The following is a 26,795-nucleotide window of genomic DNA, read 5'->3' on the forward strand; positions in this document are numbered from 1 at the left end:
GGTCACACTATTAATAAGTTTTTTTTTTTTTGGTTTGTTTTTTTGAGATGGGGTTTCACTCTTGTTGTCCAGGTTGGAGTACAATGGCACGATCTCAGCTCACCGCAACCTCTGCTTCCTGGGTTCAAGCAATTCTCCTGACTCAGCCTCCTGAGTAGCTGGGATTACAGGGGTGCGCCACCACACCCAGCTAATTTTGTATTTTTAGTAGAGATGGGGTTTCTCCATGTTGGTCAGGCTGGTCTCAAACTCCAGACCTCAGGTGATCTGCCTGCCTCGGCCTCCCAAAGTGCTGAGATTACAGGCGTGAGCCACCGCGCCGGGTCAATAAGTGTGTTTTTTGTTTTTGTTGTGGTTTTGAGATGGGGTCTCGCTCTGTCACCCAGGCTGGAGTGTAGTGGGGTGATCTCAGCTCGCTGCAAACTCCGGCTCCAGGGTTCAAGTGATTCTCCTGCCTCAGTCTCCCAAGTATCTGGGATTACAGGTGCCTGCCTGTAATTTTTTTTTGTTTTTAGTAGAGATGGGGTTTCACCATGTTGGCCAGGCTGGTCTCAACCTCCGGGCCTCAAGTGACCTGCCCACCTCGGCCTCCCAAAGTGCTGGGATTACAGGCGTGAGTCACCGTGCCTGGGCTATTAATTAGTGTTATTCAAAGAAGGCTTCTGGGGTCACATCAGGTGGGAAGATGGGGCTGAAGAGCATTGAAGGCGGTTCTGTGCCTCTCTGAGCCTCTGCCTTTTGGAGCTCCTGGAGACAGTGAGTTTCTCTCCCTCACTTTCAGATCCACGAAATCCTGCTCTTGTGGAGCATCCCAGGGTCCAGGGTAGGGAGGGACCTGCCTAGACAGTGGCTCCTGGGTCTCTAGAGCTGCCCTTCTCATTGGGTTGGAGGGATATCTGGGATCCTGCTGGTTCCATTGCAGGCTTGGTTGGTGCCAGAGTGGTCAAGCCTGGGCTGAACACTAGGGTTGGAGGAGGGATGGCAGTGGCTGGTGGTGGGGAGCTGGAGGGGTCACAACTGCCGAGTTGGCCCCAGGGCCTGAACATCTGTGCTTTGTAGCTGCCACAAAGGACTAGACATCCTGAATATTACGCATCCTTTGGAGCTCATTCTGAGACCTCTTCCTCCTCTTCCTGGAAGCCCACCCTGATACCCACAGGGGCTGGGGACATTCCTCCTCCCGGATGGTGGCCCCCACCCTATCAGGGGCTCAGCACATGCCTCAGCCCAACCTGCCTTATCAGATGGTTGGTTATCTACCTCACCCAGGAGCACAGAGGCTGTGGGCTACCCTGTCCATCCCAGGGCCTGCATGGGACCTGGCACAGAGTCGGGGACTCAGGATGGCCCAGGAGGAAGCACGGATCTGGCACCTGACCACCAGGGGTGATGTGGCACCAAGACTCCAACCTGACAGGCACCAGAGCCCCGTGGTCAAGGCCAGGCTGCTTTAGGTCTGCACCACTGGTGGGATGGGAGCCCCTCACCCTGCTGCTCTGGGAGGCACCAGCTGGGGTTAGAGGAGGTGGAGCAACCACATTTACCCAGAGCAGCCACTGGAGGGTGCGGTGGGGCAAGGCCCCAACCTCAGGTTAGAGGGAGGCACCGCCAAGAGGGAATCCCTCCAGGTGCAGGATCACCACAGTCACAGCTGCCTGAGCGGCCACTCAGGGCACACCAACAGCGTCCAATGCACTTGGCAGTCAGGGAAATTCACATTCATGTCCAGGCTCTAGCACTTTCTTGCTGGCAGTTTGCCTGTGCCTCAGTTTCCTGATCTGTCTAATGTGGATGATAACAGTAGAACCTGTTGGTTCAAAGGTGCCTGGTGTGAAAGAAAAATCTTGGGCCCCTCAAATCCCTAAGCTAAAGGGAAAAACTCAAGCTGGGAACTGCTTAGGGCCAACTTGCCTCCCATTCTATTTGAAGTCACCCCTCTGTTCACTTAGATAAATGCATATCTGATTGTCTCCTTTGGAGAAGCTCATCAGAAACTCAAAGAAATGCAATCATCTCTCTCTTATCTACCTATGACCTGGGAGCCCCCTCCCTGCTTGAAGTTGTCCTGCCTTTCCAGACCAAAACCAATGTTCATCTTACATATGTTGGTTAATGTCTCATGTCTCCCTAAAACCAAACTGTGCTCTGACCACCGTGGGCACGTCATCAGGATCTCCTGAGGCTGTGTCATTGGTGGGCATCCTCAACCTTGGCAAAATAAACTTTCTAAATTAACCGAGACCTGTCTCAGATTTTCGGGGTTCACGTTCTGGCATCCACTGAGGGATTCTGAGTGGAGATGCCCCTGACTTTTCACAAGTCTCCTATTGGTGCTTGGTACTAGCTTAAGCTAACTTTATGGCTCAAACCAGTAAGACAATTTGCTGAGTCCCGGAAGCACCCACCCCAGAGAATCCCTGATCTCTCAAAATGTGGCCGAGATCCAAAGTTTACTTTGCTGTACAACTTCTCTTTTTGGAGTTTTACTTGCTTCCAACACAACGAAGGCAAGTTTTTCCTGCTTCTATGACGACGGAAGGCGGGTAACTCCTTTATGGAATTTGAGCTCGCTTCCAATAGGGAAGATGAGATTTGTTTGTTTTGTTTTCCTGCTTCTAGGACAGTGGAGAGCAGTTTTCAGCCTGAGACCCATCCCTAGGTAAGTAACTGAATTGTGGTTTGTCTTGGCTAAAGTTAAGATTAACAACCAGCTGGTCTTAACTTCTCCTCACTATTAGAGCGCTCAGTAATCACAGAAGTTGTGCGATGGTTTGTTTCGCTTAACTGTTTTTTTGTTGTTGATTGTTTCTGTTTTTGTTGTTTTGGTCTTTTTCCCATTGAACTCTATCTGGCTTGATCAAATCCCAAGGAAGTTCCAAATTATGGGGAACAAGGCCTCTGAAGTGGCTAAATTACCCTCCCCGCCACACACACAATGGTGGTGTGATGGGGGGAGAAAAATGGCCAGCAAAAGGAAAAAAAAAAAGAGGAAAGATTTTGATTTTTGACTACTAAGGGGCTTTATTGATATAATAATGCCACATTTTCACTAGCCAGGCCAAACTGAAAGAGTAATGACTGTACTTCTGTGTCCTCATTAAAATTGGTCCGTTGAAATATGGAATGAGATTTAAAAAGATTTTTTTAAAGAAGCTCAATGGTTAAAAGTCAGTTTAATGAAAAGCTAACATCCAAGATGTGTGTGTGTGCATATGTGTGTGTTTGTGTGCAGGTGTGTGTGTGCGTGTGTGTGTGTGTGTGTGCATTTGTGTGTGTTTGTATTTAAGAGACCTTCATGTTTTTGTTTTTGTTTTTCTCCTAGGACCTTGTCTTTTTTTGGGCAAAAGGTTTTTTTCTTTTCAGTTGACTGAATTCTGTTTTCTTGATTTACTTCTGCTGTCTCTCCTTTCTCTTGCACCCTCTGCTGCGTGGGGGACCTAAAATAGTTTACAGTAGCCTGGGGTTCCTTAAAGAAAATGGAGAAGGCGCCAGACTCCCTCTGGGGGAGAAACTTGCTTTTTCTTATGAAACCCCAAGAATGTAAACAGACAAGTTTGTCTCAGCTCTTAAACTGCTTACTTTTGTATTGTGTAAACGGTTTTGTGTTTTCTTTTTGACTAAAATAGTTATTGCAACAGAGGCTACTCTTGGGTTTTTAAGGAAGAGTGTGGTTTAGACACTTAGAAATGTCTTTGTTTAAAAACTTTTTTTTAAGTGCACTATAAAAGCATTACGTAGTCTAACCTCATAATAATTCTCCCTTTTTGGAGACCCAGGATTCAGTGTGGGCTCTTCCCAGAGCTCAGAGATCCAGTTAAATGATAGGTAGTCCCTACTAAATAAAACTGGTCTCCTAATGCAATACTATGATAGACTTCTATAATTTTGTTTGATTTGGCATCCATCTTTAGTCTCCCTCTAGCACCACCAGACTTTTTCTCTCTGTACCTTATGATGCAAATTTTGCTATTTGACTTTCACCTGAGTTGTTTCCTTTAATATGCAAATTAAGACTATTTAGCTGACAATTGCCTAGGGTTGTGAAACAGGTTCTCAAGAATCTGAAAGTCTAAGATAGGAAAAAAAAGTTTTTATAAACCTATAAAATGTATTTCTATTGGCATGCCTAATATGTCTATGTATTTCTGCGTTGTGTACACAATGTTTCACTACTGAAAATATATAAAAGGGCTCTAATTGGCTTAAGAAAATAAACGCACTTGAATCAAATACTTGATCAAGAAAAAAGAAAAGATGAGTCCAGTGCTTTTTCAAGTTTATGTAACTTAAGTAAAATCTTTAATGAATAAGCTAGCTTTAAAATTATTGGTAAAGTAATATTAGAAATGTCTTAAGAATTGCCAGCATACATTTTTGTTTGCATTTATTAATCAAGCAATTTCATACTTATCCCTGCCAAACACCATAGGTGTCAAAATTTGGCATAAGAGTTATGAAACTGGCCGGGCGCAGTGGCTCACGCTTGTAATCCCAGCACTTTGGGAGGCCGAGGCAGGCGGATCACGAGGTCAGGAGATCGAGACCATCCTGGCTAACACGGTGAAACCCCGTCTCTACCGAAAACACAAAAAATTAGCCGGGCGTGGTGGCGGCACCTGTAGTCCCAGCTACTTGGGAGGCTGAGGCAGGGGAATGCCGTGAACCCAGGAGGTGGAGCTTGCAGTGAGTGGAGATGGCGCCACTGCACTCCAGCCAGGGCGACAGAGTGAGACTCCGTCTCAAAAAAAAAAAAAAAAGAGTTATGAAACTACAAACCCAGCCCAAGACAGAATGATCTTTGCTTGTGTAATCTTTAATAAATAAGACATTGATGGCTGGGCACGGTGGCTCATGCCTGTAACCTCAGCACTTTGGGAGGCTGAGGTGGGTGGATCACAAAGTCAGGAGTTCCAGACCAGCCTGGCCAATATAGTGAAACCCCGTCTCTACTAAAAATACAAAAATCAGCCAGGCATGGTGGCAGGCACCTGTAATCCCAGCTACTCACGAGGCTGAGGCAGGAGAATCGCTTGACCTGGGAGGCAGAGGTAACAGTGAGCTGAGATTGCACCACTGCACTCTGGCCTGGGAGACAGAGCAAGACTCTGTCTCAAAAAAAAAAAACAAACAAACATTGATATTGGTTTAATAAAAATAGCTACATCTTAAATTTAGTAAGATTACCATACCTTCTAATCTGGTGGCTTTAGGTAGTCTAGTCCACAGGCAGTAAGGTTTATTTTGAGAAAGACTGTTATAGTCTTTGTTTCAGCTAAACTATAAACTAAGTTCCTCCCAAAGTTAGTTCAACCGATGCCCAGGAATGAACAAGGACAGCTTGGAGGTTAGAAGCAAGATGGAGTCAGTTAGGTCAAATCTCTTTCACTGTCTCAGTTATAATTTTGCAATGGTGGTTCCATAATTTAAATAATGACAATTGCAGTTTTTATAAATAATCTAGGTAAATGATTAAAATAATTAAGTGAATGTAGTAAGACAAATACTTGCAGACAAACTCATCATAATTTAGAATTTAAAGTTAGATTAAATAATAGATAATTCACTATTTGGATATTTTCCAATAAAAATATATTTGTAGGAAAACATACTTTCTAAGAAAAAGTGTGTCCTTTTTAAAAAGATGAACAATTTTTGCCTAATTCAAAGCTTATTTAAAGGTCATGTATAAAACAAGGTAAAAGGAACCAGGAAATAAAATAGTAAAAGAGATGTAAAGAAAGTTACAAAGAAGTTTTTTTGGTGGGGGGTAAGAAAGTTTAAAGAGAAATAATTTCATATGAGAAAGAATCTTGTATGGTAAATTTAGTCCTAGAGTAAAATGACTGGTTGTTTAAGAAAGAGGGATGTTCAGGACAAACAAGAAAGTCCAAGTATGTCATGAATGATCTATGTAAGTCACAATAAGAGGATCTATTAAAAAAACAAAGCCTTTTATACGATCAAGTTGTCTATGACTAAAGGGAAATTATAATGGTCTTTCTAGATATTGGGTTTGATGTAAAAAAACAGTTACAGACTAAATAATTGGTTAGAACAATGACATTTTCTTAAGGGGTTGATTTACTCTGAATCAATTACAAGAGATTTTAATTTTTAAATTTTAATCCAAAGTTCAACTTTTATTGCATCTTGCCAGTTTCAGTTTTCTCTTCCCTTTTAAAAGGTACAAAATAGTAACACTTCCCTTCAACTCATTTTCAGCTCATATAAGTTTTGTTTTCCTCCTCAGGTTCTGTTTTTTTGTGTGTATGTGGCCTGATGCTAACAATGTTTTCTTAAAGAAAATGTTTTTTTCTAACATAATATTCTATACACTGTAGAAGGTATTTTCTTCTGCCTTTTGGTAAGTGGCCTAACAGATTTTATGTTTTATCAAAATAATTCCTATGCCATTATTATTAAGTTTGGCTTGCTTAGGAAAAACTGAGATTAAAAAATTTGTTTTAATCAAGGTTATTACATCCTTGTATCTTCTTGTATGTGCTTTTAAAATCCTTGTGACATCAAGTTACAGGGATTTGACTCGTGGGTATAAAAAGAACACCAAGTCCTCCTAAATTTTAAACACTGACAGCAATTAAATCTTCATCTTCAGGCCTGGTAGAAGATGCCAATCAAAATAAACCACATTCCTGAGACACGGAAATTAAAACTCTTCAACTCCTCAAGGCCCAGAGACTATCCCAGAAGAGGTAGGCATGTGAGACTGTAAGAGCTGACTTTGAGAGATAAAATAAGTTCAGTTTCTCAGCCAGGTGCGGTGGCTCACGCCTGTAATCTGTGGATGGCATGAACCCAGGAGGTGGAGCTTGCAGTGAGCCGAGATTGTGCCACTGCACTCCAGCCTGGGTGACAGAGCGAGACTCCATCTCAAAAAAAAAAATAGTAAGTTCAGTTTCTCTATAAATTAATCATTAATGTCAAAGACACACTGATGCAAGACTGGCATATGGGCCCCTGTGTCAGATAAACAAGGTTTTCATGAAACAATAACTGACTCCTTAATAAAGGTTATAAAGGCTTATGGAAGTTATATCTTATGATGAAGATGAAAGTTTTATAGACTGTAATTTTGGAAAATAATTTAATTGGCTTCATGATGTTATTAGGGCTTATTGTTTGGAAAACTAAGTCTCCTGTCTCAAAGAATGAAGGTTTTTGCCTTTCTAAAAAAATCCTTGAGTTATCACTTTGTTCAAATGAATGATTTTACAATGACTTGTAATCCTATTTTGTAATATCAAGTGTTTTAAACCTTTAATATTTGACAAACTTTCCAAAATCAAATTATAAATTATATCTTTTTCTAACCTAATCCTTTAAGATATTATTAATAGGTTCCCTAAAGTCCAAAAAGGACATGTTTGGCTTTTATTTGGTATAAAAATTATACACGAAGCATTGTCAAATACAAAATGGTGTTTGGTTTTCTTTGGGCTGTATTTGTATAAATATGTTACTGGTATGTGTTCCAAAATTATGGGAAACTCCTATAATTCTGATATGACCTAATGTACGTTATCAGTAATAATTATAATTGTTATGTTAAATTACTTTGTGCCACAGAGGTAACAAATTTCCTTGTCAATTATGTCTTTGACTATGGCTGCCCTAAAACTTTTTGTCATCCACAGACAATCGTTGTCTTGTTTTGGTCCTCTTTAGAAGGTGGTTTTATAATGGTTTTATAATCAGCTATAAAACTTCAGCCAACATAGTGAAAGCCCATCTCTACTAAAAATACAAAAATTAAATGGGCATTGTGGCGGATGCCTGTAACCCCAGCTACTCGGGAGGCTGAGGCAGGAGAATCGCTTGAACCCGGGAGGAGGAGGTTGCAGTGAGCCAAGATGGCGCCACTGTACTCCAGCCTGGGGAACAGAGCGAGACTTCATCACGACAACAACAACAACAACAACAAAGAAGTATGAAGTAATCTTTTTGACTTTTTGCTTAAAATATTGCTGATCCTTTGTTTTGTTTTTCAGAGTCAAGAAAACTTTAAGCTATTTATGGCTTTTAACAATTGAGTAAAGTATACTCCTATGAACAAAATTTGGAGCATATTTGTTTCTCTCTACCTGATTTTTACAGAATTTGGAAACTATCTGAGTATTCGTAACTTATGACAATGTAATTATTTGCATAAGTGCAATAAGAATCTGTTTTCATTTGTAACAGGACACAATTGGAGAAATGGGTTATTTTACCAAGGCTTTGCCTGGAATGATGTGCTTTCCTTTAAGGACTCAAACTTGACTTATGGAACCAATGAAAGCCCCTTGGAAAAACTGGCCTCTTACCTCGTCCACACAGTCCCTGACCTGTGGTAAGTAAAGAATGTCACTTTCTGACAGGCCCAGGAGCTCCAAATTTATCTTGGAACCTCAAGAAGATGATAATTCACCCAACTTATAGGCATTTCATGGCACAAATCCATGACTGGGCTCAGTTTTTTAAAAATCTTATCTGAGATTCCTTCTATGGAACAAAGTTCTATCAAAGACAATTTAAAAGCCTATGGAAAAAATAATTACTCTTGCTGCAATGTATAGAAATAATTAGTCCAAGTATAATAAAGCAAACCAGTCCTACCATGATTCGTCCTTAGTTAAAATGGGAAACTGGAGAGAAAAAAATGTGTTTCAAAATCTATAGTACAGCTGTTGTTAGATTCTAGTCTTCCCTAATGTTTTTCAATTTTTGTTATTTTCTACAGTTTGGACGAAATTCTAACTTTTCTTGGCTACGAGTCTTCAAAATAATGTTTTCAAATTTTTTCCTTCTTTTTTTTCCCCATTTTTCCTAATTTGGAGTCACTGAAGACTAAGTTGTGCTTTCTTAAAGCCCTGCAAACTGAAGCTAGGCAACTTAAACTTCAGAAGAAAATAACAGCAACCTATTACATACATAAGCCACTTTCATACCTGCCTCCTGATGTATGGACTTCAGAGTAATGTGGCCTATACCAATTTCCCAGGATTGTTCTTTTGTTTGTTGTTGCTTTTCTCCCTTCCTCCCCCTATTTTCTCTTCATAGGACACAAGACTTCACAACCTTCTAAAAATGAGCTTTCCTAATAACTTGGGACCTACGTGTGTAGGAATAAACCATCCTAGCCATGAGAGATCAGGTGGAACCTGAGACCAGAGACTCGTTTTCTTCTAAAATGCTTTCTCCAAAAGATTTTTAAAAAGAAAAAGGGGGGAAATGTGAAATGAAAATATCTTGGGCTCCCAAAATCACGAAGCTAAAGGGAAAAGTCAAACTGGGCACTGCTTGGGGCCAACCTGCCTCCCATTCTACTCAGTCACCCCCCTCTGTTCACTGAGATAAATGCATATCTGATGGCCTCCTTTGGAGAAGCTCATCAGAAGCTCAAAGGAATGCAACCATTTGTCTCTAATCTACCTATGACCTGGAAGCCCCCTCCCTGCTTTGATTGTCCTGCCTTTCCAGACCGAACCAATGTTCATCTTGCATGTGCCGATTGATGTCTCATGTCTCCCTAAAATGTATAAAACCAAACTGTGCTCTGACCACCTTGGGCACATCGTCAGGACTTCCTGAGGCTGTGTCACAGGCGTGGCCTCAACCTTGGCAAAATAAACTTTTTTTTTTTTTTTTGAGATGGAATCTCCCTCTGTTGCCCAGGCTGGAGTGCAGTGGCCTGATCTTGGCTCACTGCAACCTCCACCTCCCGGGTTCAAGCAATTCTCCTGCCTCAGCCTCCCGAGTAGTTGGGATCACAGGCACCCACCACCATGCCCAGCTAATTTTGTATTTTTAATAGAGACAGGGTTTCGCCATGTTGATCAGGCTGATCAAACTCCTGACCTCAGGTGATCCACCTGCCTCGGCCTCCCAAAGTGCTGGGATTACAGGTGTGAGCCACTGCACCCAGCCTGGCAAAATAAACTTTCTAAATTATCTGAGACCTGTCTCAGATGTTTGGGGTTCACACTGGCATGTGGTTGCAGCTCAGTAATTGTTATATGAGTGCTTTTATAATGTCACTGGGTTCTCACACCATTGAGGTGACAGGTGTTTTTATTTATTTATTTTTTTTAAGATGGACTTGCATTCTTGTTGCCCAGGCTGGAGTGCAATGGCACGATCTTGGATCGCTGCAACTTCCACCTCCCGGGTTCAAGCAATTCTCCTGTCTCAGCCTCCTGAGTAGCTGGGATTACAGTCGTCTGCCACCACACCTGGCTAAGTTTTGTATTTTTCAGTAGAGTTGGGGTTTCACCATGTTGGCCAGGCTGGTCCTGAACTCCTGACCTCAAGTGATCTACCCGCCTCGGCCTCCCAAAGTGCTGGGATTACAGGTGTGAGCCACCATGCCTGGCCTTTGACAGGTGGTATTTTAATGTCACGTTTTACTCATGGGGAACTGAGGCTAGGAATGGGGGCTCTGCAAGTGCAGGCCTAGCTCTGAGCCAGACTCATCCTGGCCAGACTTCAGGCTGCCCCCAGGCAGTGGAAGGGACTGAACTGGGGCCACCTGTACCTGGGCTACAACCTCAAAAGGGGGCCCACTTCAGGTGGGGGCACTGGAGAGAGGCGCAAGCTGTCAGGCACTTACCATCTGACTCGGAGGCGGCCCTGAAGATCAGGTAGCTGCTGGGCAGGGGCTGTGTGATGGAGCCCACGCTCTCGCCTTTGGGGCCCTGGAGAGAGAGGATCTGGGTGTCACCCAAGGCAACACCCAGGGCCAGCTACACAGACAGGTCAGGCAGAACCATGCGGACCCACACCCGGGACCACCTGGATACCCCCAGGGCCACAGGGCTACCAGATGGGGCCAGGCACCTGGCCAGGTAGACACTTGGCTGCCGAGAGGCGGGTAGGTGAGGGAGCTCTGTCCCTTTTCTTAGCCGGCAGCTCTGCCCTCAGCTTTCCAGCTCTGAGCCTCCCAACTCGGGGTGGCCAGAATCAGCAAATGCACATCCAGGATGCCCAGTGATGTCTGAATCCCAGAAAAACCATGAGTAGCTTTTTGGTCTAAGTATTTCCCATGCACGACTGGGGTCAGACTCGTATGAAAGAACCCTGATGTTTCGCTGAAATCCAAATGTAACCAGGTGTTCTGGGTTTCTCTGGTTTCCTACCCATTAGACCTGGCAGGGCAGCCCCGGGTTAGGAGGGGTGAGGGCCAGGAGCTGTTCCTCAGCCACCCCTGGGGAGTGGCTACTATTCTCCCTCCTGGACAGCAGCTGGGTGAGGGGCTGGGGTGACCTTGCTGCCAGCCGGCCACCTCCTTGCAGCCTACTGTTTGCTTCTTGGAGGACCAGTGACCACATCTGATCATCATCCCCCGCCACCCCGCCCCCCCCACCGCATGTGGGGCTCAGAGAAGGTGAGAGACCTGCCCAACGCCCCCAGGGGGCCATTTAGCTGGCTGGCTCCACCCTCCACCGAGGCCCCAGGAATGAGCCCCTTGGCCCTCCGGGGCCTCTATCTTCAACCCCGTCCCTCTGCAGCACCTTCACGGCCCAGACGGACTGATCCAGCGGGTGGAAGAGCTTGAAGCAGAAGCCGTCCTTCTTGGAGGGCCGCTCGATGAGCTCGCAGCAGTGCAGCAGCACCGTGCCCACCCACTGGCCCACCTTGGGCGTCTTGTAGATGAGCAGTACCCCCGGCTTCAGCACACACCACAGCTTGGTCCAGCTCTTCAGGGTGCCACGGATCTGCAGGGAGGGTGCCGGCGTCAATGCCCACCCTCCGGGGCCACCACCCCGGGGGGCATCTTGAGGGCTTGGCAGGGAGCCGGGCACAGACCAGAGTGGGCTGCTGAGGGGCACTTCTCTTCCCTCACTCCCCCACACCAGCTCAGAACTCACCCTTTCCTCACCCCCACTCCCTGGGGTGGTGTCCTGTGTCTGTCGCATGCCCGAGCAGGGGCCAGGCCACAGTGAGCAGGGCCCCAGGACTCAGAGTGGAACTCGGGGCAGGGTCCTCATTTAGTTTTTAAAAGGAGCCCATGTGTTATGGCGAATGCAAAGAAATATGTGGCAGCAAGGACAAATTTACTTGTGAAGGTCATGTTCAAGGTCAAGGCCCTTAGGGAGGAACCAGCAATGAGTGGCGTGACTATTGTAACTGACAGCTTTGTAAACTCTTTTTTTTTTTTTTTTTTTTTTGAGACAGTCTCTGTTGCCCAGGCCAGAGTGCAGTGGCACAATCTCGGCTCACTGCAACCTCCGCTTCCCAGGTTCAAGCGATTCTCCTGCCTCAGTCACCCGAGTAGCTGGGATTACAGGCACCCATCACCATGCCGGGCTAATTTTTGTATTTTTAGTAGAGATGGGGTTTCACCATTTTAGACAGGCCGGTCTCAAACTCCTGACCTTAGGTGATCCACCCACCTTGGCCTCCCAAAGTGTTGGGATTACAGGCGGGAGCCACCGCGCCTGGCCTGGCAGCTCTGTAAATTCTGAAAGTAGTTGTCACTTCTTTTCTCATTCTGAATACTCACTTTTGCACCTAACTTTTGATTCATAATTTTGGTATGTGGGTAGAAGGAGCCCACATGGGCCAGGGCTCTGCAGACACCAGGGCCGGGCACACTTATCTGTTATGTGCTGCCCAGCAGCCTTCGAGTTGGGTAGTTTTACCTCCACTGTGCGCAAGGGGAAATGGAGGCTCAGAGGCTGAGTGAATGGCCATGGTCTCCGTGAGGTCTGAGCACAGGACACCCCGCCCTGATGTGGGGTCCTCTCCCGGAAGCTGCAGCAATGCCTCCCTCCCCAGTGCCCTCCACCCACTGGCCAGGCCCTACTGTATTCAGAAATGGGGCCTTTGCAGACATAATCAGGTGAAGATGGGGCTACCCTGGAGTAAGGTGGTCCTAATTCCTACCACCAGTGTCCTTATAGAAAGGGGGAGACAGGTGGATAAGGAAAGGCCGCATGAGGATGGAGCAGAGGCTGCAGTGATGCGGCTGGATGCAGGGAAGTGAATTTCCATGGTTTCAGGCCACCCCACTTGTGGTCCTTTGCTATGGCAGCAGCATGCTGACCCGTGTCCTGGGTGGCCAGAGGCCGGTGTCACCTACCTTCAGGCTGTCGGCCATGATGACCACGCTGGGGTCTGTCAGAGCGCTGAGCAGCTGCCGTGTGGCACGCTTCTTCTCCTGCCGGTAGTTCTCCTTCTGCGCCTGGGCCCAGGGCACCCACGGTGGGTCATGGGAGAAGGCACCAAGCTGCCCCAGGTCCTCCCACCGTCCGGCCCAGTGGGGGGTCCAGGGGCAGGGGAGGAAGCAGGGGGCGTGGAGGCGACCAGGTGTGGTTTGTCCCCCTCCTTTTGACAGGCGGGGAGGGTGATTTCCCTGGCTCAGGTGGCCATCGGTCTGACAATGACACGGCTGCACCCTTCCCGGGCCTGGACTCACCTTGAGAGTCTCCTTCTTGGTGACCCTGGTGGTGGGGGACACACATTCCTTGTCTGACCCGTTGCACAGCCTGTACTCGGCCTACAAGAGAGAGGTGGGTATGGCGGACCGGGCACAGGGGCCGGCCCAGGGCTAGGAGCCCAGGTTGGCCTGATGCCAAGGATATGAGGGGCAGAGGTCAGAGAAGGGTGCTCTGCTCCCCCCCCACCTGGCACCCTCTGTCCCCCCGACCAGAACTTCCAGGGCTGCCATGGGGGATGGAAGAACAAGGGCGGCTGACAAGAGCCCCTCCATGGGCGCATGCCAGTGACCGGGGGAGACCCATCTTCCTCGGGGCACAAGCTGGGATGCGGCAGGGCGGTCAGGAAGGAGGGACATGTGGGGACATCAGGGTCCAGGGCTGACTTTCCATGGGTCTGACTGAGCCCTGAGGGACGGTCCTCTTTGAGGGGACACCTGGGAGGCCTCTGAGGAAGGCAGTCGGGGAGCCAGAGGGTGGAGTTTGCAGAAGGGGAGCTCGGCGGTAGCCACGAGATGGTGGTAACAAGCACTCAGGCTGGGTCTCTGGGGACCAGCCTTGCATCCACCGAAAAGAACAGCTTCCCTGCCTTGTCTTCCCTGCACGGTACCCAGCATGGCTGCTCCTTGGCCACTGCATGTGCCCAGCTCTGGGCAGGGCCAATGTGCTGGGGGGGTGTGTAGTGCAGGTGCCCACCCCATCTCTTGGGAGCCAAGGGCAGGCGTCACTGTCCAGGCCCGAACCCGAGTCCAACACGTGGCTGACTGCACGGGCCCAGGGCAGCAGTCCCAAGATCTTGGAGGCAGAAGGGGCCATGGTTCTTCTATAGATGGGGAACCTGAGGCCAGGTAGGGGGGTAGTTGGGACACAGAACCAGGTCTAAAGGCTGTAGGCTGGGGACAACAAGCTACGACCTGAATCCTGCCTGCTGCTTCCTTCCATGTGGTCTGCAAGCTAAGAACAGCTTCCACAGTTTTAATCAGTTGAAAAAAAAATCACAAGAATATTTTGTGAGATGTGAAAATTATATGAAATTCAAATGAGGAGTCCATAAATAAGGTTTTCTTGGCACACAGCCAGGCGATCTGGCACGCGTTGTCTGTGGCTGTTCTCACGCTTGGATGGCTGCACCGAGAACCTGGAACGGAGCCTGCGCCATGGCGGGGCCTAAATGCTGTCTGGCCTTTTCCAGAGAAAGCGTGCCCGCCCTGCCCTGCTCTGGCTGGGCATCTGTGGGTGCTCAGCACTTTCCAGGGGAGCCTCCAGTGCAAGGAAAGCCTCTCTCAGGCCTCCTCGTGGCTGGAAGCCCAGGACGCTGGGGACTGCCCACCACCCCAATCATGATGGTGCTAAGTACAGAGCTAAAGCCTTGTCTGCTGGGGCACCAGGTCCTGTTCGGGTGCTGCCTGTATTCATCCCCTTCATTCTGCAGCCAAGCATGAGGTGAGGCCGGTTATGGTCCCTATTTTATTTGTGCCTGGGAAATCAAGGCACAGAGAAGTGAAGAGCTAGCAAGGGGCAGGGCATGGAACCATTCCAAGGACTGGCAGTCCTGGCAGCACTGGGAGCCAGGCTTGGCCTTAGGCACTGAGGTTAGAAAGTAAAGATGCCAGTGTCCTGCTCTTTCAGGGAGAGACAGACCAGCCACCAGCACGCAGAGGCGGGAGGGGCCAGGGGTCAGGTGAGTGCTGCGGTTCTGCAGTCCTGCGCGTGGATGTAAGCACATTAGATCCCACAGCTCAGATCATCATTGTTACTATCAGCATTGTGCAGAGGAAGAGCTTACACACAGAGAGGTTCAGAAACCTGCCCAAGGTCACACAGCTAATAAGGAGCTGAGCTGGGACTGAACCCAGGCAGTGTCACTCCAGTGTGGCACTTTCTTAACCAAGTCAGAGCATTCAGGATCACAAGAAAAGGGCACAAGACGGGGCGCCCGGAGGGCTCTGACTTGGAAGCAGTCTTTGGGCTGATGATGAGTGATAAGGAGGAGGCAGATCTGAGTGACGAGGCATGTGCCAGACCCTGGCCAGGTGACAGGTCTCCAGGGACCCAGGCTGGCAGAGAAGGTGTCCTAAGTTGCCCTCCTGGGAGTCCCCTGAGCTACAGTCTTGTTCACGGTGCCCTTAGTTACCTTGGCACATGCTGTTCCCAGCCTGGAATGCTTTTCCCTGTGGCTGGGTAGCCCCTGCTCCTTTCTTTCTCCCTGAGCTGCTTCCCCAGAAGTAGGACAGCTCATATCCCTGCTGGCACAGGTCCTGGTGACACATACCACCCTGGGCCCGCCCAGGACTTTTGCAATACAGTCACACAGCCGTTTCTGTGGTGAACTGATGATTGTGTATGGCTCCTACCAGTGGACGGTTCCACCCTACTGCCCATTCACACTGGCAGCTGGGGGCTTAGCAAGCATCTCGAATGAATGGATGGATGATGGATGGATGGATGGATGGATGGATGGATGGATGGATGCATGGATGCATGAACCTGCTGCCAATTCCCCTCTGCCCAGTCTCCCACTAGATGCAGCTGAATGGAGCTGTGTTTGTTTGAGGTAACAGGGGAAAATAGAGGCAAGACTGTGGGGCATGGGATGGAGCACTTGCAACCCCTGCTCCCCAAATGGGCAGGACCCTTGGGGTCTGGTCACTGCAGCCCCTGCAGCCCCAGCATTGCAGAGAGTGCCTGCCCACTCCTCCTTCCTGCAGACCAGGTGGGTACCCCATCCAGGCACGCCAGGTCCTCTGCTCACTCCTCAGCGCTACTGTGCATCAGCGCACGGTGCCACAAGGAGGCACCTGAGAGATGAGAAGTGCTGCTCAGAACCGTGAACTTCAGTCTGACCAGAACTTTGCAACCTATGAAAATTCCTTAAAAATATAATTTAGAGGCCAGGCGTGGTGGCTCACACCTGTAATCCCAGCACTTTGGGAGGCCGAGGCGGGCAGATCACAAGGTCAGGAGATCGAGACCATCCTGGCTAACACGGTGAAACCCCGTCTCTACTAAAAATACAAAAAACTAGCCGGGCGTGGTGGCGGGCGCCTGTAGTCCCAGCTACTCAGGAGGCTGAGGCAGGAGAATGGCGTGAACCTGGGAGGTGGAGCTTGCAGTGAGCCAAGATCGCGCCACCGCACTCCAGCCTGGGCGACAGAGCGAGACTCCGTCTCAAAAAAAAAAAAAAAAAAAAAAAAAAAAAAAAAAAAAAAAATTAGCCAGGCGTGGTGCCGGGCGCCTGTCGTCCCAGCTACTCAGGAGGCTGAGGCAGGAGAATGGCGTGAACCCGGGAAGCAGAGCTTGCAGTGAGCTGAGATTGTGCCACTGCACTCCAGCCTGGGCAACAGAGTGAGACTCCATCTCAAAAAAAAAAAAAAATATATATATATATATATATATAATTTAGAACAACCTACAAAATGGGAGGAAGTAGTCGCAAACCATGTATCAGATAAGGACCTCGTATCCAGAGCGTGTAAAGAACTCTTGCAGCTCAGCAACGAAAAGGCAAACATCCCATTCCCAAAATGGACAAAGAACTGGAATAGACATTTCTCCAAACAGGACATACAAGTGGCCAACACGTGCATGAAGATGTTCAATGTTACCAGTCATTAGAGATGCAAACTGAAGCTGCAGTGAGATGCCACTTCATACCCACTAGGAGAGCTATACAAATAATGCCAAAAAGAACAAATCACGCCTGTAATCCCAGCACTTTGGGAGGCTGAGGTGAGTGGATCATGAGGTCAGGAGATCGAGACCATCCTGGCTAATATGGTGAAACCTGTCTCTACTAAAAATACAAAAAATTGGCCGGGCGTTGTGGCGAGCCCCTGTAGCCCCAGCTACTCGGGAGGCTTAGGCAGGAGAATGGTGTGAACCTGGGAGGCGGAGCTTGAAGTGAGCCAAGATCGTGCCACTGCACTCCAGCCTGGGTGACAGAGGGCGACTCCGCCTCAAAAAAAAAAAAAAGAAAAAAAGAAAAGAACAAATCAGAAAACAGCAAGTGTTGGTGAGGATGTGAGGAACTGGAGCCCTTGTGCACTGTGTGGGTGGCCATGTAAGATGGTGCAGCCGCTGGGAAAGGAGTTTGGCAGTTCCTCCCAAAGTTAAACCAGAGAATTTTGAGAATTCTATATTATCACGGAATTACCATGTGACCTAGCAATTCCACTCTAGGTTTATACCCGAGAGAACTGAAAACTGATACTCAAATACACGTGCACACATGTACACAGAAGCATTTTTCATGACAGCTATACGGTGAAAACAGCCCAAATATCCATCAGCAGCCCTCCCAGAGCAGCACAGTCTGGGATTGCAAGCTGTTTCCCCGGAACAGGCTGGAACGGTAGGCTCAGCTGGACGCCCTGCTGTCCTTTTCCCCAGCCATTTCTTGCTGTCCCCAGGGCCAGGCTCTGGCTCATGGATCCCCCCATACCCAGGCTCTTACCGGTGGCACCTTCGTGGCAGAGCTTGGGGTCGGTGGCCCTTCATCCCTGGGCAGCGGCGGGCCGTTGGGCTCCATGTCCTTCCCTGCAAGAGAGCAGTGGGAGTGAGGACCCAGGCATGGTGGGCGGGCCGGGCTTCTCAGGCTGGTTGCCTGGTGTGCTGCAGGCGAGGGGTGGGTGTGGACGGCCTGGGAGGGGCAGGAAGCCAGCCGGAGGTGGTAGCAGGAACAGGACACTGCCTGAGAGGTGTAATAAACGCCAGCGAGCGTCACTGTGGGAGGGACCCAGGAGATCTGGCAGGGCCTCCAGGACCTACAGGGAGGAAGCTGGGACAGGGGCTGGTAGGAACCGGTGCCCTGGGCCTGCTGTGGTGTGCAATTTGCGTTCTGTTAAGGCCAGAGTCCCCAGTTTTCAGACAAAGAACGTGACATCCAGTCTCAAAGGCACACGGCAGGTTTGGGGCCCCTGGACTGTGCATCCCTCTGGCCGGGGCTCTTGCTGGGAGCTCTTGCTGGCAGGTGGTCAGTCCTGTCTGTCATCCCACCCTGGCAGGCTGGGTAAGGAGGGAGAGGCGAGGGAGGGAGACCTGAGGTGTCTGCGTTTGCTTCTGGGGGAAATGGCCTCCCCTTTCCTGGCTCTGTTTGCTTTAGCGCCAGTTTCCCAAGGTACGATTTATGGACAGGAGGAAGGAGGGCATGGCTGCAGGAGAGGCCTGAGGCCTGAGGCCTGCCCAGTAGGGCTACTTCCGCTGCTTTCTGTGGCTGGTGGGTGAGGGTTGACTGCCCCGGTCCCTGGCACTGAGACTCGGAGGGGCTGAGGGCTGCAGTGAGCCCCATCCTGCCTAGGCCACAGGCGACAGGCCAGCAATAGGCTGGGTGTACGGACAGACGCCACAGACCAGCTGGAAGGCCTGGGGTCTACAGCCGTCCTTCCCTGACAGCCCTGGGCAGGGACTGGGTGGGGACGAAGAACGGAAAAGCCAGAACAGTGACCTGAGGAAGTGGTTCTGTCCAAAGGTCCTGGACTGTGGCCACTCACAGTCACAGGACATCACTGCCTCTGGCTGGCGGTGGCTGCTCCCCTACCCGGGAGAGCCTCTGCTTCCCCATCTGCAGGGTGCCACGCGCCTGACCCGGAGTGCTGGAGGGAGGCCAGCAGCGGCGCTCTTTCCTCTGGTGCTTTCTCACAAGGTTCTGGGGCCTTGGCCTGTGGCCACTAGCAAACTACTTCCCATGTGGATGCTGCCTCCTGGCCAGGAGGACTCAAAGGCGGGGGCCCTAGGAGCATTCAAAGGGACAGGGTGCAGGTGCCCTGGGCAGGGGGAGGCCAGCACTGGTCCTTCTCCTCGCAGCCTGTCCACACCCACCCCACTCCTCTGGCCCGGGACCTGCTGCCTCTGTTCCTCGGAGAAGGCCCTTCCCAGCCCGTGTTCTGCACCACCTGGGCCAGTTGCTCTGCAGTCCGAGTCCCTCGGAAAGTGACCAGCAGCTGGGACCGGGCCCTTCCTCCCCACCCCTGACTCTGCAAGTGCTTCTAAGGCTCCGGCCAGGGTGAACGTGACAGCAGAGAATAAAAGGTGTGGGATTTACCTCGTCGGGTGTCTAGTGCCCCTGCCTGCCACAGGACCTTCAGCAAGGCCACCTCTACGCTGGGACTCGGTTTTTCCATCTATTGGATGGGACTTTGGCTGTGACCATCCACACGCCCCTCGAGCCTGGATGGTGGGTCTGCCCGATGCTCTCCCACTCCCCCCAGGGCAGAACAGATGACCATGGCCAGGCAGGGCTGGGGCTCCCACTTCCTCCGCCCCAAAGCAGACAGTGGGAGGAGCAAGGGTGGAGCTGGGGAGAGGCCCTCCAGGCAGGTGCCAGCCCCTACCTCCTACTCTCAGGGGAACAGGGGAGGAAGGGCTGGGTTTTCTGGGGGACAGCAGTCACAGCCCAAGGGGCAGGGGTTGTGAATAGTTAGGTGCCAGGGAGGGGCCTGGAGCGTGGCAGCATTGGTGGGCAGAGGTTCTGAGTCTGTGTGCTGGGTGCTTTATCCACAATTGCATGAAGGCAGACCTGGTTCCAACGGTTCCCTCCCAGAGCCCAGGACCCGTGTGTAGCTGGAAGTCGGTACTAACATTGTCCCGTTTTACAGATCAGTCAACTGAGGCCGAGAGAGGTCAAGTTGCTGGCCTGGGGTTACCCTGCCAGGACTGGGGCTCAGGCCACCTGTCCCTGGAGCCTGTTTTGGGATGACTGCACTACACAACTCCCAAAGCCTGGGCTGTGGGAGCCCCCTCCTCAACCAGATGGGCTTCACCTGGCCCCACAGGTCAAGCCAAGAAGCCGTATTACCTGGCCCTCTACCAAGCTATCAACCCTTTGATCATGAAACCTGTACAGTCCCCAGCATGGAGGCTGTGGACCTCGAGGGGCACGGAGGGGTTGGGCCGCCTGGGGTCACCCCACCGGGCCCAAGCTGGGGGCCAGGATGCCCTGCCCGCGGCCGGCACTGACCTGGGCTGAGTGGGTAGAGCTCATTGTCTCCGCCGAGGAGCAGGTTCCGGGTGAGCTTCCGGGGGTCGACTTTCTGAGGGGTGGAGGAAGGCGGACACAGGGAGAAGCGGCGCCGGAGGAAGGCCTCCTCCTTCATGCTGTGGGCACTCGGGGGCTTCTGGAAGGAAGGAAGGAGGGGCAGCAGGAGGTCACCGCCTGGGAAGGGGCTTCAGAGCCACGCGGTGGGGGTGCCCCTGGCTGAGAAGTCCCCGCCTCAGGGGACTTCCGAGGCAGGGTGAGGAAGGCCTGGGCCCTGGGAGCCTGGTCGTGGGTGGTTGGCCAGGGCAGCCCAGCTCAGGAGAATGGCTTTGGCTGGTGCCAGCCCTTTCCAGGCCTGGCAGGAGGGCTGGATGGAGCCCTGGTCAGAGAGGCTCATCAGCACCCTCAGAAGACGTCCTTCTCAGAACCCCCACCCCAGGTTCTGTGAGACCCTGGCCGCAGCCAAGCAGACCCACCTGGGGACACAGGTTTTCCCTCCTGCATTTCCCTCCCATGTGACAGCGCTCTGTGGTGGGGAGGGGTCTAGAGCTTGTCTGCTCATGGAGAAGACGCAGCGGGGTGAGACCAGGTGGCCCCTGAGCACCAGGGAGTGGCTAGCATGGCGCTGGGCAGTCCGGGAGCATGGCCTGCTGTCCACCTAAGGGTCCCAGGAGTGCCTCTGGTCAAGCCCGCCTGATGCTTGGGTACCACAATGGTTTCAGTTGTACCCACATGCACCCCAGCAAGAGAGGGAGTTCTGGGCGCTCACAGCCAGGCACATCTGCGTCTACGCCCAGCCCAAGACGTTGCATTCCCAGTGGGAGCTTCCTCCCTGCTTCACAAAAGAGGGAGGCCCCACAGCCGGACCCTGACACCCACCTGCCTCACTCTCCCAGCCCCACCCACTGGCAGACCTGCCTTTCCCCTGTGGGTTCAGAAGCGGGTTTCTCGTCTCCTCCCCTGGAAGGAGGTTGGTTGTGGACAACAGGCGGTCCCCTCTGTCCTGCTCCCCCACACCCCTACCCCTAGCAGTGCTGGGCCAAGCAGAGGATAACTGACTGCAGTCATGCCTTTGCAGGCACTTGAAGTTGACGGCGCCAAAACCACCGAGGTCTCAGCCCATTTTACAGATGAGAAAATCATGGCTCAGGGAATGGAAGACCCCGCCCTGTAATCGTGACTGACCTGATAGGGGTTGGCAGAGCATCCTCTCCAGTTCCTAATCTTGTGTCCACTTCGTAAGGACGAGCTCCTTAAAAACTACTGGTCAATTTTCCTCCTTTCCCAATTTTCTGGGGCTGCTTCCTGCCAAGCCCGGGACAAAGGCCTCGATTTCTCTCATGGCCCTGGGCTTTGCTGGGCGGGGCCTCAGACACACAGCGCCTTTCCTGCTGTGCCTTCAGGAGTGGGCTGGGTGGTTCAGGGTGTCTGTGATCCTGGGGGCTTCTGTCCACCACCCCAAAGCCCCCTCTTTGCCCCCAGTCCCGAAGTCAGAGTTGGGAGGAGCTCCAAGGCTGCAGCCAGGCTGGGCCAGCCCCTCTCTCACCCGACACCTGGCTCGGCTCATGACCTTGGCCATCTTACACACAAGGAAGCTGGTTTCAGAGAGGCTGGGGTTTTGGCCCAGGTCACAGAGCTAACAATCAGCAATGCTCGTCCTTGAGCCAGGTGCAACCGATCCTAAAACCCGGCCGCTGAGCGTCTGCCCCTCAGTGTCTCAGCTCGGCTCAGCGAACCTGCGAACCTGCTGCAGGGAAGTGGGCAGGTGAGAAGTCCTGCCCCTACTTGTCAATCACAACAAACATGTCCTACCTGCCCAGGTGCGGCTCAGGCTGGGAACCAGCAGCTGAGCGGAGGCCGGGCTTACTCACTCAGCCAGCTGAGATTTTCCGAGCACCCAGGCTGGGCTGGGCACCGGGCAGCCAATGTGTCAGCAGCGATTCTGCTCTCAGGACCCACAGAGAGCCCCGGGATGTCCCAGGCAGTGTGGTGACAGTGATGCCCAGGTAGGTCTCCCTCACTCGGAACCTCCTGAAGCAGGGAGAGGAGCTCACAACCTAGCCTCAGCTGCCCTGTCTGGCTGTCTGCTCCAGCTCCACCTGGGCCAAAGTGCAGAGGGCATAGGGATCTTGGTGCCTTTCTGCTCAGACACCCCACATGCCTTCTCCCAGCACCAGTGACAGCCAGTGGGACTTCTTAGTCTGTGAGCACCATCATCCACTCATCTACACACCACACTCTCCCACTCCCTTGTATCCCTCCATCTATACATACATACGTCTTCCCTTCCAGGCATCCATCCATCCATCCATCCATCCATCCACCCACCCACCTATCCACTCACCCATTCACCCATCCACCTATCCACCCAGCCATTCATCCATCCACCTATCCACCCATCCATCCATCCATCCATCCATCTACCGTCTTCCCATCTATCCATCCATCCACCTATTCATCCATCCATCCATCTGCCGTCCTCCCATCCATTCATCCATCCACCCATTCACCCATTCATATATCCATCCATCCACCCACTCATCCATTCATCCATCCATCCATCCATCCACCCACCCACCCACCTATCCACCCACCCATTCATCCATCCACCTATCCACCTACCCATTCATCCATCCACCTATCCACCCAGCCATTCATCCATCCACCTCTCCACCCACCCATCCACCCACCCATCCATCCATCCATCCATCCATCCATCCACCCACCTACCCACCCACCCACCTATCCACCCACCCATCCACCCACCCATTCATCCATCCACCTATCCACCCACCCACCCATCCATCCATCCATCCATCCATCCATCCATCCATCCATCCATCATCTACCGTCTTCCCATCTATCCATCCATCCATCTGCCGTCCTCCCATCCATCCATCCATCCATCCATTCATATATCCATCCATCCACCCCATTCATCCATTCATCCATCCACCTATCCATCCACCCATCCTCCCAGGCATCCATCCATCCATCCATCCATCCACCCACACATCCATCCACCCACTCATCCATTCATCCTCCCAGGCATCCATCCATCCATCCACCATCTTCCCATCCATCCATCCATCCATCCACCCATTCATCCATCCATCCGTCCATCCACCCACCCACTCATCCATCCATCCTCCCATCCATCCACCCACCAAACCCTCCATCCATCCATCCATCCATCCATCCATCCATCCATCCATCCCTCCATCCATCCATCCTCCCAGGCATCCATCCTTCCATCCATCCACCCACCCACATACCCTCCCTCCCTTTCAGGCATCCATCCATCTTCCTGTCCATCTGTCTGTCCATCCATCCATCCACCCACCCACCTGCCACCCCTTTCTCCCTCCACGAAGCTTTCCAGCCAGTCAGTTGACCAGCCTGATTCCGCCTTCCTTCCCATTTACCTCACACTCAGACACATCTGAGGTGGTATTCAAATAATGACTGAAACACTGATACGGAACACTCACCAATCCAGACGTACCAGCGACTATCACTTTGTGTGCCAACAACCCCAGACCAGCGTCCAGTGCCCTGCGCTCTGCAGACCACCTCTGACCCACTCAGACAGGGTGGGCAGCAGCTCGTATCACAAGGCATCCTGGTCTGTGGAGCCCTTCTGGAGTCCCCCATCCGTTGCCCTACAGCTGAGAGGTGCCGGCTGAGTGCCCCCATATGGTCACCTGATGGGGAGGTGTTTTGTTCATGTTAAAGGCCACATGTCCCCAGTGGCTCCACACGGCATTTAGAACAAATCCAGTCTCATCTCATCCCCCTGTTCCCCAAGCCCTCCCTGCCACCCCATTCCCCAGCCCACTCTGGCGCCCACTCTGCTCCAGCCACACTGGCCCCTTTATGCTCCCGTTCCTGCTGAATGTGCCCGCCCACCGTCTCCACACGGCCGGGTCCTCCTCAAATTCCACTCTCAGCTTCCATGTCACTTCCCAGAGGCTTGGCCACTCGGGGAGTCAATTCGGATTCTCCACGTAACACTGGGAGTCCTTGGAGGGCTCCACATTGCACTTCTTTGTTCTTTGCACACTCTCTTCTCCCAACAGATGCAGTGCAGGTGAGGGGTGGCAGGGTCTGATCATGGCTCTGTCCCAGCAGCCAGGGCAGGGATATGCGGCAGGTGCTTCCCGTGTTTGGATTCACACAGGCTGCCTGTCACGTGTCACACGGCTCCGGGGTGGAGACCCTGGGTGGTGTGTGGCAGGCCCTCCCCAGTGGAGGTGCCTGGGGCGCCCGTCTGCCTCCCCACTGTTCCTGACGTCTCCAGATCAGGGCAGAGTCCTCAGAGAGGTGAGCAGGGTTAGTTTCAGGGCTGATTTCCACTGGAACCCTAGTGAGGTTCCCATCCCCCGGCCACCTGCCACACCAGGTGTTGCCTAAGGAATAACGGACAGTTGGCATCTGCAGGGTGTGAGCTGCTGAGGCCCTCTCGGCGCTGGCAGGACTTTCATCCACGGCAGTGAAAGCTGAAGGCTGGGAGCCCCAGGGAGCACAGCCCCCCATGGGAACCCCCCGTGAGGGGAGGGAGAGAGGGAAAGGATGGGTGGACAAGGAAACAGACACGCTGGCTGAGGCAGCAGCAACCTGGGATCCCACTCAAGCTGGGAAACACAAAACGCCTGCAATCACCACTGGCCTGCACTGCCTGTGGGGAAGCCCCGGGCCAGGCTCCAGCGACCAAGGACTCCAGGTGGACCCTCTAGGCCCAGCCCTCAGGATTCTGCCTGCCTGAGGCCGCCCAGGGTTGATGTGGGGGTCACTCTCAGCGGCCTCCATTCCCTGGGGGGCTGGCCCGTCCCTGATGCCAGCAGCACCTTCACCCCCAGAGCCCCCAGTGACTATCTGCTCATCTGTACACAGCTGGGCCTCAGCCTGCAGTTGTCAAACCCTTTTCCACCATTGTGCACGGTGCTGTGTCCACCTCCAGCTGTGGTCTCCACTGTGCGCGGTGCTGTGTCCACCTCCAGCTGTGGTCTCCACTGTGCGCGGTGCTGTGTCTACCTCCAGCTGTGGTCTCACCCTGCCCCCACAGTCCTGAAGTCCAAGTGCAGGAGGGACGCTGTGAGTCCTGGGAGGAAGGAGCCCAGGAGTGCCCCTCCCATGGCGAGACTGTCCCTGGGGCCAGAGAGGAAGTGTGGGCAATTCCAGTCTGAAAGGTCACATTTCTGCCTGGTGGGGTCCCAGCCCCAAGACCCCAAGGTCCCCTAAGGAGGCTCACTCTGGAGGCCAGGCCAGGAGGCCAGGGAACAAGGAGTGGCTGGGGAAGAAGGCAGGGCTTGGTGGGTGGGGGGGTCACTAAATGTATGTGGTCCCCAGTGCCCAGCTCTGGCCAAGCCTGGGAGGATGGAACGGTGCAGGCCTGGAGCTCAGCAGGAAACAGGCAGGTGACAGGTGGGCCTGGAAGCCACCACCTGACCCCAAGTCCAAATCAGCCACGACCCTCCTCTGCAGCTTCCATTCCTGGGGGGCCTGAGGAAATTTCCTCTTCCAACGTCATGTCAGGTGCTGAGTCGCTTTGTGGGCCTCCTGCTGGTCACCAGACAGGACAGGAAGGGCCTCCTTCTCTCCTCCAGGGGCCCTGTGTTTGCCACTGTAGCCATCCGCTGGCCACCCAGCAGGCACGACTCCCAGCGTGGGGGGTCGCGTGTGCCCTCAGGAACCAATTCTCCAAGTGCCCCTTGCCTGGGGCAGCGCCAGGTTTTGTTCAGCTGTTGGGCAGACCTAGTGACCAGGGTGGGGGCCACTCTTCCTAGTCCAGAGTGAGCCAGGCCCACTCCCCAGCCTGTGAAGTCTCACGGTGAGGCAGGGCTGGCCCCCCAGCCCCTCCTCCTGCTGGCCCCTGGCCCATCCCAGGTGGCTGCCCTGCCCAGCCGCTCTTCTCAGTCATGACTTTGTGCCACTTTGTGCCTCTTTGGGCCTTTTGGAAAGGAGGGAGGGGGGCACCAAAAGGGAACACTTTGGATTTGGGTTGGGCTGGAAACCCGCTGTCCACTGAAAGAACGGGCTCTGAGCAGAGCCTCCTCTGCCATATAGCGGGATGGGCTAGGGAGCCCACAGGGGCTGCGTGAGTGGGTCTCCTCAGAGGTCTGCTAGGACTTGGGGGTGGGGTAAGGGTGATCCTGTGACCCAGAGAGGGGTGAGGCTGAGGGTCGGGGAGGGGCGTGTGTGGGTGCCAGGTGCAGGTCAGTGGGCAGAGCCACCCACCAGCCTCCCACTCATGGTCCCACTAGGCTGGAGAGGGAACGTGGGAGACGGTTGGCCCACAGAAGGCCCCCCTTTCTCTGCACCCCAGCCCCCGAGCTGGGCTTTTGCTTCTGCCTGGCCCTCTGCAGGGGGCTCCTCCTTCTTCCTTG

At 52.2% G+C, this 26,795-nt stretch overlaps 1 protein-coding gene and 1 long non-coding RNA gene across 3 annotated transcripts in view; one reads left to right on the forward strand and one right to left on the reverse strand.

Annotated features, from left to right (window-relative positions):
* OSBPL5 (oxysterol binding protein like 5) overlaps window positions 1-26,795 on the reverse strand; it is a 61,245-nt gene that overhangs the window by 22,994 nt on the left and 11,456 nt on the right. For both annotated transcript variants that reach the window (XM_050758284.1, XM_050758285.1), the window contains exons 2-7: window positions 20,392-20,548; window positions 17,890-17,972; window positions 13,418-13,498; window positions 13,082-13,183; window positions 11,511-11,714; window positions 10,610-10,694 (exon numbers count right to left, since the gene is read on the reverse strand). In XM_050758284.1, the coding sequence (XP_050614241.1) occupies window positions 10,610-10,694; window positions 11,511-11,714; window positions 13,082-13,183; window positions 13,418-13,498; window positions 17,890-17,972; window positions 20,392-20,527 (691 nt within the window). In that variant the 5' untranslated portion in view covers window positions 20,528-20,548. The remainder of the gene's footprint in view (window positions 1-10,609; window positions 10,695-11,510; window positions 11,715-13,081; window positions 13,184-13,417; window positions 13,499-17,889; window positions 17,973-20,391; window positions 20,549-26,795) is intronic.
* LOC126936031 (uncharacterized) lies at window positions 2,407-9,283 on the forward strand. The gene is made up of 4 exons (XR_007719370.1): window positions 2,407-2,659; window positions 6,617-6,713; window positions 8,203-8,350; window positions 8,741-9,283. It is a non-coding gene; the product is annotated as an uncharacterized LOC126936031 (long non-coding RNA).

Source organism: Macaca thibetana, chromosome 14 (assembly GCF_024542745.1).
Source record: "Macaca thibetana thibetana isolate TM-01 chromosome 14, ASM2454274v1, whole genome shotgun sequence".
Lineage (NCBI taxonomy): Eukaryota > Metazoa > Chordata > Mammalia > Primates > Cercopithecidae > Macaca > Macaca thibetana.